This window comes from Heloderma suspectum, chromosome 4 (genome assembly GCF_057233095.1).
Source record: "Heloderma suspectum isolate Gila_16-S chromosome 4, 16-S_ref, whole genome shotgun sequence".
In the NCBI taxonomy this organism is placed as follows: Eukaryota; Metazoa; Chordata; class Lepidosauria; order Squamata; family Helodermatidae; genus Heloderma; species Heloderma suspectum.
This window is the reverse complement of record NC_139461.1, coordinates 132102263-132115214: the sequence shown is the minus strand read 5'-3', so window position 1 is coordinate 132115214 and position 12952 is coordinate 132102263. Positions and strand designations below refer to the sequence as shown.

At 42.3% G+C, this 12952-nt stretch overlaps 2 protein-coding genes across 19 annotated transcripts in view; one reads left to right on the top strand and one right to left on the bottom strand.

Annotated features, from left to right (window-relative positions):
* The window catches only part of LOC146347401 (uncharacterized), a 34968-nt gene that overhangs the window by 15881 nt on the left and 6135 nt on the right, over positions 1-12952 (top strand). For 5 of the 18 annotated variants that reach the window (XR_014790292.1, XR_014790295.1, XR_014790283.1 and 2 more), the window contains one exon: positions 5471-5619. The exons of 5 other annotated variants lie outside the window; for them this stretch is intronic. The gene's annotated coding sequence lies outside the window, so the exon portion shown is untranslated. Of the gene's footprint in view, positions 1-2301; positions 4527-4654; positions 5670-12952 lie in introns of those variants that run through there. 8 more of the 18 variants (XR_014790296.1, XR_014790288.1, XR_014790293.1 and 5 more) reach the window with 6 other exon arrangements.
* The window catches only part of MYO10 (myosin X), a 245991-nt gene continuing 234959 nt past the window's right edge, over positions 1921-12952 (bottom strand). Inside the window, exons 38-41 of the mRNA XM_084850564.1 lie at positions 12540-12660; positions 5352-5807; positions 4032-4223; positions 1921-3000 (exon numbers count right to left, since the gene is read on the bottom strand). Of these exons, the coding sequence (XP_084706690.1) occupies positions 2890-3000; positions 4032-4223; positions 5352-5807; positions 12540-12660 (880 nt within the window). The 3' untranslated portion in view covers positions 1921-2889. The remainder of the gene's footprint in view (positions 3001-4031; positions 4224-5351; positions 5808-12539; positions 12661-12952) is intronic.

Genomic DNA, 12952 nt, shown 5'->3' with positions numbered 1-12952 from the left:
ATATTTTCCTCCCCACCCAGGCATTATAGTTTCTTTGGGATAGCACCTCCCCTTGGCTTAGGAAACCTGGGCATTAACTCTTCCAAGGGGAGGGGCTTCATTGCTCTCCTAGCCCTGCCTAGCAGTAGAGAAACAGGATCTTTGCTGAGCTTTGTTGGAGCTCACCACCTGCATTTTTTCTTCCCTCAGGGATTGCTTTGTTTAAGCCGGGTGGTGTGAACCAGGTCCAAGTGTCCTAGTAAAGGAGGGCTTAACATGTCAGGAGAGAGGATCATGATTGGGGCCGCCACCTTTGCAGCTATGCATTTTCTTCAGGGCTGGGCAGATGGAGCTAGACCATGGCCAAGGTACCTGCAAATTCCTTAAGCTGGTGGAGACTGGCAACATCAAGTGTACTTGCTCCCAATTCCCTCCCTTTGCACAGGAGAGGGAGGGGACAATACTGCAGACCCATCTTAAACCAAGTTTTTCCAGTGGCAGATGCAGACACCATTTCAGGGATCCACACAATAGCAGCCAAAACAAGAAATTGTTTTGAAAAAAACTATTATTAATTCCTCTTGAAAAAGTGAGAGGAATAAAACAGGGTCCCCATAGAGATTCATCCTGTTCTTCCCAAGTCTCAGTAGCGGGCAGGACCACCCTCAATTTCTCCAACAGGTGCGGTCCTTCGTGGCTAAATAATTGGTAGAGAGCAGTGCCTTTGGGGGAATCCTCCTAGTGAAAAAGGTTTACATATTTCCAGATAGCTTTATGGAGCAGCTTAAAGGTTTCTGTCAAGGATGCTGCAGTGGCGGCTCTGACAGTGAAGGTAGACCTTAAGATCACTGTGATAAATAGAAGCAGCCTGCACTTCATTGTGCTGGGGGGGGGGGCGGTTTCTGATGGGTATTATGGTTCTGATGGGATGTGACTGTATTGTTTCATGGTTGATTTTGTCCTGTTTGCATTTCTTTGACTTATGATGCTGCATTTTGATATTTATCTGATTCACTGTGAACCACTTTGGGCATGGAACACCGTAGTAAAATGACATATAAACAAACTTCACAGAGGTTGTAAACCTTCTGTGTCTGCCTACAGTGCCTCAGTTACTAACTCAGCCTTTGGCAGCGCGGTTGATCTGTGGGTTAACTATTTATTTTATTTACACAATTTATATACCACTCGACATCAATAAAATATCTGAGTGGTGAACAATAAAGGGAGAAAAATAACAATAGTAGTAATAATAATTGAAAAAAAGAATTAAAACCTGTAGAATCACATAGTGCCGATAAAATTATGGTTGGTTAGTCAGGGAAGGCTTGTGTAAATAAAAATGTCTTTATAGCAGGCACCAAAAACAAAACAAAGGTAGTGACTGCCTGACATCAACAGGCAGGGAGTTCCACAAAGAGGGAGCCAATACACTAAAGGCTGTACTCCACCCGAGTAGACTCCAAACGGACTGCTGGTCCACGTGGAACCACTAGGGGTGCCTCATCTGATGATCTCAGTGACCACGCAGGCTGATAAGGGAGAAGGCACTCTCACAAATGTTGCAGGTCAACATGATTAGAGGAAGGCACATGCAAGGGAAAGAGTTATTGTGCATTCCACCATATGTAGATCCTACATGCTGCAAGTATGTGTGAACTAGCCCATACATTGCCAGTATGATTTCTTGCTCCCTCCACCCCTCAAGATGAGTAATCAATGTCTTTAGCCTATATCACAGTTTTTCAGTGCAAGATTAGTAGTCTGTGGCCAAGTTTTCTGCTGTCTGTTACCATTCTTTTCTTTTGTCAAGGACCAATTAGCAGTTGGTAAAATATTACAGCAAATTCATAATTTTTCTGTGTAAATTACTTGTTTCCTTTTTTTTAGTATGGTTCACATCTGGCAAGTTCCAACTAGCGCACTACAAATCCATGAGATGAATATTTTTAAAAGAAATGTTTAATATCTTAAAAAAAACAACTTTATAAACTGAAGACAAGTGATTGAATATTGGGCTGATAATGGCATTTCCGTATTAAGGGCAGTCTATAAATACAGTTTTTTTCAACTACATGTGTTATCTATAATACAGCAGATACAGAGATGCAGACAATGTTACATAAATATGTAACCAAGGATGGAAAATTCCTCTCTAGAAGAAAATACATTTTTTAATGAACCCCCCCCCCCCCAATTTGTAAATAAAACTGGCTTATAAACAAATGCTAAAATTGGGACAACTATAGCTCTGGACTATTAAAATGTACAGAAAGACTGTTTACACCATTGCACATTATTATTCCCTTTTAATTTTAAAAGGTTGTGAAACATGGAACAAAGTTAGAAAGAGTTGACCTGGATCATATGCATGCACCCATATGAAAGGAAGAGCGGGAGGAGAATACAACGTTGCCAGTAAAGTCCAGAAGGAAAGCCGCCTGCAGCATTCCAACAAAGATGCTTCTTTCCCTCCTCACGCATGTACCAGCCAGTTAGTGCAAGATGGCTGAATTAGCGCTTCCTTAATATGCTAAGTGGTTTATTAAAAACATAACCCCTCTGATAATACAATGTAGATCAATGCAAATTGGTTTAAAACATTTTAAGGCACTTCTTACTGCTTGGAAGGCAGTGTATTAAGTTAAGGCAAACAGTATGTTATCTAGAGGTAACAGAGCTTTGGAAGGCTTGAAGTATGCTAGCCAAAACGTTTAGTATGAGACAATTCAAGTGGATGTTACAATTATCTAAGCTTGCTGAATATCATGTGTTGAGTGAAGGGTCTCCTAGAATCATGGTTTTGTTTGTAGCTTGAGAGATGCATCCAACCATCATTTTTGGAGAAAGCGATGGCTTGGCAGTGATATGTTCTGATAGTAAGGGCAGAACAAGGCAGATTCTCTAGCTTCATCTGGAGCTGCCTTGACTTCCGTGACTACTCACTGATCGAGAGGTGCTGTAACGTTTTTTCACAATCATGCTGATATAGGCTTTCATCAGTTTGGCAATGTCAACAACCTACCAAGACAATAAGAGCAATGCAAAACTTTAACTGGTTTATCTTTGTTGTGCAGAGCATACAAATGCAAGGTTTTCCCACCTGTGGGATGATGTGGCATAGACCAGGAAAAGCTGCACCACGTGCTTCTTTTAGATTGGCCCCTATCTTATAAACTGTCAGAGAGGTCAATTGGGCTGTAATATAGCCTGATTGCTCTCACTTAAATTTTGTTGAATTGAACAAGTTTTTGATTTTCACTGAAATCAATGGGACAAGGGCGAGGACTGCCTGCTGAGCTGTAAAATTGAGCTGTCCATACCTACATGACAAGAACCTATGAAACTGTATTAAAATGATGGCTGATAGTTGGTCAAGCTGGTAGCATTCTGCACTAAGAAATTACTCCAGAAAATCCATTATTGTGAAGCTCTTTGCTATGTATTCAGATTGTGTACAGTTTTTGAACACTGTCCAGCTTTTTAAAAATAGCCAAACCAAAGATAATTTGCAAGTATATATTTTTAATACTGGAGAAAACAATACACTTTCAGCCCAACCTATGCAGTTTTACTTGAAGATAAGGCTTACTGAGTTCAATGGGACTTACTCTCAAGTAAGTGTGGAAATTAAATTCAGCTGTAATACAGGACGGCGGCCCATGAGAATAAAGATCACTGAAAATGATACCGAGCAGAGCTTTCTGAAGAAGAGCAAAGGCACACGCATACTTTTTTTAACCACTAAAGCAAATATGACAACATTCATATTGATGTAAAGCCATCGCACGTTTGACATGAACAGCTATGTTTACTTGGAAATTCCACTGAGTTCAATGGAGCTTACTTCCAAGTAAATGTGCATAGGCTTGCAGCCTAAAACTTTAATCCCTATGTGAAATTATGCAGGCTACAGAATAATAGACGACTTCCTACTTGTGAATACTGACACTGTGGGTTGAGTTTATTCATCCTTTTTATACACACCTACCAAAAGAAAAGAAAAAGGAAGAGGGCAGCAAAAAAGGGGTTCTATTTTGATCCTCTCTCACCTCGCTGGTTCCAAAAAGCAGCTCTCTCTCATCCACAACAATCTTGTAGAGGTTAGCAAGGGGAGCGCCAAAGGAGAGGATATGTTCATACTGAAACACTTCTAAAGGTCTGCCCTCTCCACGCTTGTAGACAGAAACGGCATCAGCACTAACACCCAGCCAAAGCTCTTGAGGGAAGCCCCCTTCTTTACACTGGGGAGGGGAACAAACATAAAATAATGTCAAGGCAAATGGTAGAAAACATACATAAACAATGACTGAATACTGCGATGATTCCCCAAATGAAGTTAAACATGATTATTCCTATAGCACTTTCCGGTATACAATGCGCTTTACAATTTCTTTCTTGTGTAGTCTCACATCTTTGTTTAGTGACATAGATTATGGGAGTAACATGCCTAAACCTATGAAATTATTTTCATTGGCAGAGGAGAAATCTGGCCTTGTGTTTCAAAATCAGCACTCTCACCTTTGTACACCACTGGAGTACTATTGGTTAGTACTGGAGTAACTCCTGCTTACTATGAACCTCGTATAAAATCTTAGATTTGGAAATCTCAACCAGACCCATTCCTTGCACAGGAAGATCTTCTAGCCTAAGATACTCCTGCCAAAAGTTTACAATCCTTATTTTTTATAGCCGTGACCAATGTATCCCAGCAATTTCTTTCTGCCTGCCACTTTTTCATGATTAGCAGTTTTTTCGAACTTCTTTTCAGCAGCACCTAAGTTTGTGGTGGGGATGCCTACTAATGCTAATGTACAAAAAGGCCCGGCCCACCACATGGTTGAACTGTGTGGAAATGTGGCCGTTAAGATGGGCTGTACCTGATTGGTTGGGTATGTACTGGCTGTTGCTCACCTCTGTATATATACACTGATATATATGACTATTAAGTTTCCAGGCCTCTTAAGCGCAGCAGTCTTGCCGTTTTCCTTAATGAGTGGGTGCGATCTGAGATGTGGGTGTAGATTACAGTAGTAGCAGATGATGTGTCAAAAGCCCTGATGGCTCCTTAAAGCAGGGGAAGGAGTGATATTCCCAAGTTCCCAAGGCTGAAGAGGCATTTGGGTATGCTCTCTCTCTCTCTCTCTGGTGAAATGTTGCCACCTTCCCCTTTCTCAGGTTTCCAGTCAAAGCTCTCCCACCCAAGCTGGTAAAGCAGTTGAGAAGGAGATGGTAGGACAGACTTGTAAACATGTGGAATGTTATAACAGAAGCTTTCTTAATATGTTGCATACTATACATTGTATGTTTAGCTCTAATTTCTTAGTCCTTGGTATGCTGCCAAGAAGGATAGCAGAACATTGTATGCTCACCTCTACATCAAAGAGTGTTGATCCATAGCCAGGCCATTCCTTAATCAAATTCATGTACTTAGCCATTGCTTGTTCTTGGTTCATTCCCTGCATTTTTTTCCATTTATCAATCACGCTAGTCCTGGCTGCAGAGATCTCCTCTTTGACCCACATATCAACCATCTGATCCTCTTCCATCTTCTGCTTGCTGATAGAACTGCTGCGGAAACTCCTCCTCAGAGTTCCTTCCAGAAAGTTGGTCCGTTTCCTCTCCAACCTCTCTGCTGGGGTAAACATTTTAGTGGACTGGATAATGCGGGACTTCAGCCTCTGCAAAGGGTAGACTTCTTCCATTTCTGGTACAGTGATATTGGATGAAGTATAGTTTCCTTGTAGATACTGGAGCCGCAAGGCAGCAAGGACCTGGAGGGTTTCTTCAGGAGCTGGGTAATGTCCTCGAATCACTGCTTCATGTGCCTAATGGAAAGAATAGCAATACCTTTACAGGTATATGCATTGTAACATTCTGAATTCTAAACTGCTGGTTTAGTAGAGTGGAGCTAAGAGACTGAGTTATGAATCAGGAAGTCCCTGGTTTGAATCTTGCCTTTGCCAGAAACCTACCAAAGTGCTCTTTGGCAAGCCACTCTCTGCCTCAGACGCCCCCACCCCCCCAAACATGGAGATAATAATATTTGTCTTACTGGGTCGTTGTAAAGATTACAACAAGAAAATGTATGTGAAGGGCTCTGAACACTTGAATGTGATATACAAAGTATTATTCTTAGTATTATTAATTAAATAATAATAAGAATGTGTATGTATGTAATACTTGTATACTTATATTTATTTATTAATAATATTTGCATACCAGTTAATAGAGTAAAATCTCTTAAGAGGCTTACATACAAAAATATTTTAAATCACAGTTAAAAATACATATATAGTACATTAAAACTTTTCAACTTTCAACAACAAAAGAAACAATAGAAAGAAAAGTAAAACAGAGCAGACTCGTGATGTTCAATATAAAACCTGGGCGAGCTTGCCTAAACAAGTGCATTTTCAGAAGGTGTTTAAAACACACTGCACTTTCTGACTCCCAAACGGGGTGGGGGGTGGGGGCTGTGTTCCAGCGAGTAGGCACCACTACTGAGAAGGCCTGCTTTCAAGATGTTGGGTGGCAACATTCTGTTGCTTGCACAACAGCCAAAGGTATCCTCTGAAGATCTTAAAGGTTGGCTGAGCTTATATAGGGGAAGGCAGTTTGTTAGGTATCCTGGTACCAAGTTATACAGGGCTTTGTATGTCAACAGCAAAACCTTGAACATGACTAGATCGCTAATAGGCAGCCAATGCAGTTCTTTTGCCATAGCTGTAATGTGCACATAGCTGGATGCCCCACTGAGTATCCTAGTGCTGCAGTCTGCACTAGCTGCAGCTTCTAAACCAAGTGCAAGGGCAGCCCCACATAAAGTGCATTACAGTAGTCTAATCATGAGGTTACCACTACATGAACCACAGTGTCTAGGCTATCCTTATGCAGGAATGGGCATAGGGCAATTCAGCTGTTGTTGCACCAACTGAAGTTCTTCTAGCTGGATTAATACTCTTGGCAGAACAGAAGAGTGCTCAAATGGTGAGAGCCACCAGAGGGCAGCCAAGCAGCCTCTTCAGCTTTGTAACTGGCTTCTTTATCACAGAATCATAGAATCACAGGGTTGGAAGGGGCCTACAAGACCATCGAGTCCAACCCCCTGCTCAATGCAGGAAGCCTGATTCCCAGGTGGTCCCCCATCCAAGTACTAACCAGGGCTGACCCTGCTTAGCTTCTGAGATCAGACAAGGTTGGGCACATCCATCCCTTTGCTTAAATAACTGGAGACATAATTACAAAATAAACTCCGCCTGTCTGCAATATTAGATCAAGGTTACTGGAGGTGGGGGGGGAGAGGAGACCCACTGCTATATTGAGGAGTGCTTCTTGCTCATAAAGATGCAAGGAATTACTGTTTTTCATGTTAAATTTTGATGATGCTTGGCTACTCTGGACTTTAAATAGCAGGACTCCTCTGCAGTCGTAAGCAAGAAATAGTGACTGAGAAACTGAAGGGACAACTGATACAACTACGAGCTACTATTGCTATAAGTAATTCCCATTAATAGCCACAGCAACTGACTGGAGTAAAACATAGGGGACATCCCATGGTTAAACTATGGAATTAACTTCCATAAGATGTGGTGATGTCCATCAACTTAGGTTTTAAAAGGTGATAAGAGAAATTCATGGAGTATGAGGCTATCAACAGCTACTAGTCATGATGGCTATACACTGACCTTCAGGATCAGAGGCTGTATGGCCCTGAATAGGAGTCACTGGGGAATGATAGTGGGAGAGAGCTGTTGCCCTGCTTGTGGGCTTCCCCGGCTGGACATCTGGTTGGCCACTGTGGGAAGCAGAATGCCAGACCAGACAGGCTTTGGGTCTGGGCTCTACTTATGTTCTTATAATGAAATGATCCTGGCTTACTAAACCATGGTTTAGGAAGCCAGAAATTAGCATTAGTCTCCCCCAACCCACCCCGCCAACTTGAGTGCTTCCATCCTGGTCTATCTAAACCTGGAGTTCCCTGTTACATCCACAGCAAGGAACTCTGATTTAATATTGGTTTACTAATTAGGATATTAAAACATGAGAAAGAGGGACTTTGGTTTAAAGTTGGTTTACTAAGTGGGCTCTTAAACCATGGTTTGATCTTGGTTATAAGATTACTGAGGAGATACTGAAAATGATAATCAAGATGCAGTTTTGAATGGCCATTTGTTTGTGTGTGGGGAGCAATACACATACAAACCCTCACATATGGCAGGGCAGCTGTAGATGTGTATTTAACTCAGACAAGACGGATACATCAGTATATCACAAAAACAAAATGACCATCCTAAAGGTGCTAGAAAGTGGTCTTTAATATTAAATATTAGTCAAGATATTGTGGTCAAAGTCAGGCAAACAATGCGTGGCAATAGAACTGGCTGTTTGTGAGAGAAAGGAAGGTATTGCAAACTGAAGCTTTTTGTTTGTAACATTGCTCAAAAGGAAACAACCAACTACTGTTATGCTTGCAGAGAATATCTGTGTTTCCTGCTGATATTTATGTTTACGATTAATAATTTCTGCCCACAAGTTCGTTTAGCCTCTTACCAGAGATTTATGATTTTGCCCCTTTCTGAGGCACCGTCATCATCTCTGTAGATGTTCATTATTCAGCTTACTATTCATGATATGCTGCTGGATGGTTACCACAAGGAAGGAATATACAACTCTTATAGAATTCTAAGCCAGTGTTGGAAAAATCAAAGGGCTACTTGAAATCTCAGGAAGAAACAGTCAACTGATAATGCTACATGATAAGCACAGGGCTAAGATAAGGGACATATTCTCTGCTGGAATAATGGAGACAGAACATTTAGGACAGTAAGATGGAGCTAGCAGAGATAAGGTGGCAAAGGTTGGCAGAGAGGAACTGATTGATTGATTGATTAATTCTATACCTGTAAGATGTTCAGGGCACACTGAATAGGATGCTGAAATTACGGTATTTGATGAACTAAAATTTGATACATATGAAGTTCAAGACACCCCGATTAATAGAAAAATCTGAAAACAGGAGATGTTTACACTCTCCTTAGAATTGGGAGACTCTTGAGTATAATGGTTAAGGTACTTCCAGGCTACTGAAAAAGCTGAAATTAGGCACACACATAGTCCATGGTACTCTGATGACTACTGCAACATGAACAGAAGGATTTTTAAGTCTCTTTCTCTAGAAACAGGGGAAAGAGATTACTCCCAGGTACTTACAGTACTTCCAAGCCACCTAGAAAGCTAGCATAGAAGTAGATCAACACATACTAATTTCAAAAACAGAAAAAAAAGTAAGACTGAAATGGGATGTTTTTGTTCCAACATGTTAGAATTTGTGCATAAAGCTTCCCTCATAAACAAGTTGCCAGCATCTCACTACAGGCCAAACCAAGCACCACATGGGACAGAAAGTTGGAACATGGGAATTCTATTGCCTCTTCAGTCTTAGATTTGGAGGGCAGGAGGCACTTACAGTAGCAGGTCCCATCCCCCCCACAACACACCTCCACGCTTTCAGAATGCAAACTTCATTTAAAGTTAACATGAATCTGTTAGCACCTACGACTTAAATGCTAAACGATCGCTGAATGATTTCCTTCTTACGGCAATTTTTTCCTACTCGATTCCACTGTTTTTTAAGAGTTCTCAAGAAACACAAAACCAATCAACCAACCACAGATTCAAACCTGTAGATTGTAAATATGACGGATAAGAAAGTTTATGGCCTGGATATTTTTTAAGTCATGTTTTACTCCTTCATGCTAGCAAAAGCAATCAGTGGAAAATATGATAGGAAAAAGGATGTCTCCTAAAGTAATGGTTTTCAAATTGTGGTCTGAGGAACCCTGGGGTTTCTCAGAAGCTTATCTGGGGTTCCTCCATGTGAAGATCAGTAATGGAGGACAAAATAGCTTAAACATTAGCTTATCCACCACTGCTGATCTTCTGCTGCAATGTGCAGCCACGGGACAGTTTTGAGTGTGTAGTGGAACACATGCTACTGTCAGGGTGGAAACTGAGCTGATGGAATCCCAGAGCAGTTCTGATTCTGAGGAGGATCAGCAATCCGTGGGAGAGGAGCCAGCTCATCCCTCACAGGCACAGCAGCTGGCAGAGATTCCTCCTGCTGCATTCCTGAGATAGTGACCCTGGCAGTGAGCAAGTGCGGGAGGGGGGTTTGCTGGACTCTCAACACAGATGCAAAGAACAACGAGAGATGGAGGGCGCGGAAAGGAGGCGGAGCACCCGTTTGGCGCGCAAGCAACGGCCGCCTCCCATGGACCCAAGGGAAAGAGGGAGGATCTCTCCCTAGCCCATAAGTTCAGGTTCTTCAAGTGACTCTCCTTCAAACGGGGATCAACTGCCTACTTGGCGCATAGGCCACTCTGCTGTTCCTTGCTTAGTCGCTGGTGATTAGCATCTGAAAGAGTCATCAAGTTGTAAAAGGATTAAAGCCTTAAAAAGAAACCTTCCGTCTGTGTCTTGAGTTGGCTATTGGAGTCTACTGAAAGAGGCCGCCAGGGTGCTCCTGACAGCTACCCTGGTTCACACTTAATGCTAACCCACAGTTTATTTAACCCATGGTTTATTGCCCTACCCAGGGTTTGTTTTCTCAGTACTTGGGTTGTTTGTTGCCCTCCTCCTTTGCCTGCTCCCTCCCTGTATCTCAAATAACTTGGCGTCACTGTAGTATTGGCATGTACAGCGGCTAATTCTTTTTACTGCTCTTGCTCACTGCCTCTGTAACCTGGCAAAATGACCCATGAACATCCCACTGTTCTGGGTTTGCATGTAATGACAACCCATGGTTTAAACAACCCAAAGTTCATAACACAACAGCAAATCATGGATTCTCTTTCTGGGTTGTTTGTGATTAACAAACCATGGTTTGTTAGTGTGGCCACATTAAAACATCAAAACAACCCAGAATTCAACAAATCCCTACCATGGGTTAGCATTTTGTGTGAACCAGGCCACTGGGGTTATAGAAAATGAAAGTATGATTCAACAGGCCTGGAGTGTCCTGTGTAAACAGCATCGCCTTGAGTATGCCCCAAATCCTCTGCTACACACAGAGGTGGCAGGCATGTTCTCACGAAAAGAGTTCCCTGAAGATGGAATGTTCTGAAAACTTCTATTCTCAATCATCATTTGAATTTCACTGCTGCTATCTTTCACTGTATGCACTCTAGAAAATAACTAAGAGTTCTTTCCAACCTTATTCTAAAATAGTGCCAGTGGTAGCGTTTACACTTACAGAGGATTTTAAACCATGTTTTTCATTTGCAGCCCCTGTAGGTGAAGTTGTCCTTCTTGGCAGCAAACCACCATAATAATGACCCTCAGGTTAAAGGAGATTTATCCAGAGTAAATGGTTGACAGAACTACAGAGTTTAAGTTATCATTATTTTACCCTGAGATTAATAGAATATTTGAAAGCAGCTCTTTCAAAAGTACAAGTGAACTAGGAATGAGTTGTCCCCAAGATGTTTTGGTCCCTGATGCAGAAAATTCAAATAGCACTCATGTCCAGCTAGTTAATATGGGACACACTCCACTGGGAATTTCTCCAGTGCTAGTCTCACTAAAATGAATTGGAGCAGTGCAAGATCTAGAACTTCCTGATGGATTGCACCCCACTGACCAAATCCGCTTCCTGGTCTGTCACTATTAAAGGCACACACAATTTGAAACATGAAGCAACTGCTTCATGTTGCCCTATAGTAGGACTGTCAAGGGCTCCTTGGAGGCCTCTCTCAGTCTAATCCAGTAGCCAAGTCCAGACACAGACAAAGGGATTCTTTTCAAAGCTTTATTCCTCTTTTACAACTTAACAACTCTACCGTTAGCAACTAGATATGAGCAGCAGAGTACCTATGCCCTAAGTTGAAACAGTTGGTCCCCGTTTGAAAGGGAATTACTGGCAGACCCCTGAACTTAAGGACTAGGGAGAGTCCCTCCCCTTTTCCCTTGGATCCTCTGGGCGCAGCCATTGTTTGCGCGCCAACCGGGCACTACGCCTCCTTTCTGCGCCCTCCATTTGGCGCCGCTGTCTGCGTCAGCATCGCGCGTCCACCAAGTCTGCTTCCCGCGCTCTGTCACTCCCTGGACTGCTATCTAAGCTAGGAATGCTGGTGGGAGGAATCTCCATCAGCTGTTGGCCCTGGGAAAGAGGAGTGCGCTCCTCTCCCAGGAGCGACTGCTCTTCTTCAAAATCAGAACTACTCTGGGATTCTATGGGCTCAGTGTCCACCCTGACAAGGACTGCCTCTGGGAATAGGCGAACTTAGGCACTAATTGTAAATTGCTTCTTCGGTAGCTCTCACCTGCCTCTTTGATTTGAATAGTATATGTCATGGGTGGGGAATCTGTAACCTTCCAGATGTTGCTGAACTCCAACTCTCATCAGGCTCAGGCAGCACAGCCAATGGTCAGGAATGATGGGAGTTGTCGTTCAGCAACATCTGGAGGGCCACAGATTCCCCAGTCATGACATACTATTTTAAAAAAATCTCTTTCTCTTCCCCAAAAGTATAAAACCAAACCTTGTTCCCATTCTTTACCTGCTCAAACATGAATGCGAATTCCACACTATCTTTTGGCACATGCTCAGTGTCCAGGAAGCAGTAGAGCTTGAAGTAAAATTTCCATGCCATAGCATCGCCTTCGGAAGCAGCACCAAGCCTGGAAAAGCATAAAGAGCACAATAGTTTGAGTTTAGAGAATCAAATTCTCACAAATTGACAATAAAAACTATATGTAAAAGAGTAGAACCCAAACTTCCTCTGTTATTTGGAATAGGCCATTGGCTAAATACCAGATTACCAAGTCAATGGCTGTACTTTGACGTAACACAGTTGGCTTATTGTTCATGAGCAGCACATCGGTGCATACGGCCCAGTTGCCCCTACTCCACCAGCGGGAATGGCTAAACTAGTGAGAAAGCAAAAGCTTCCTGTTACATCTGAGCCCAGAT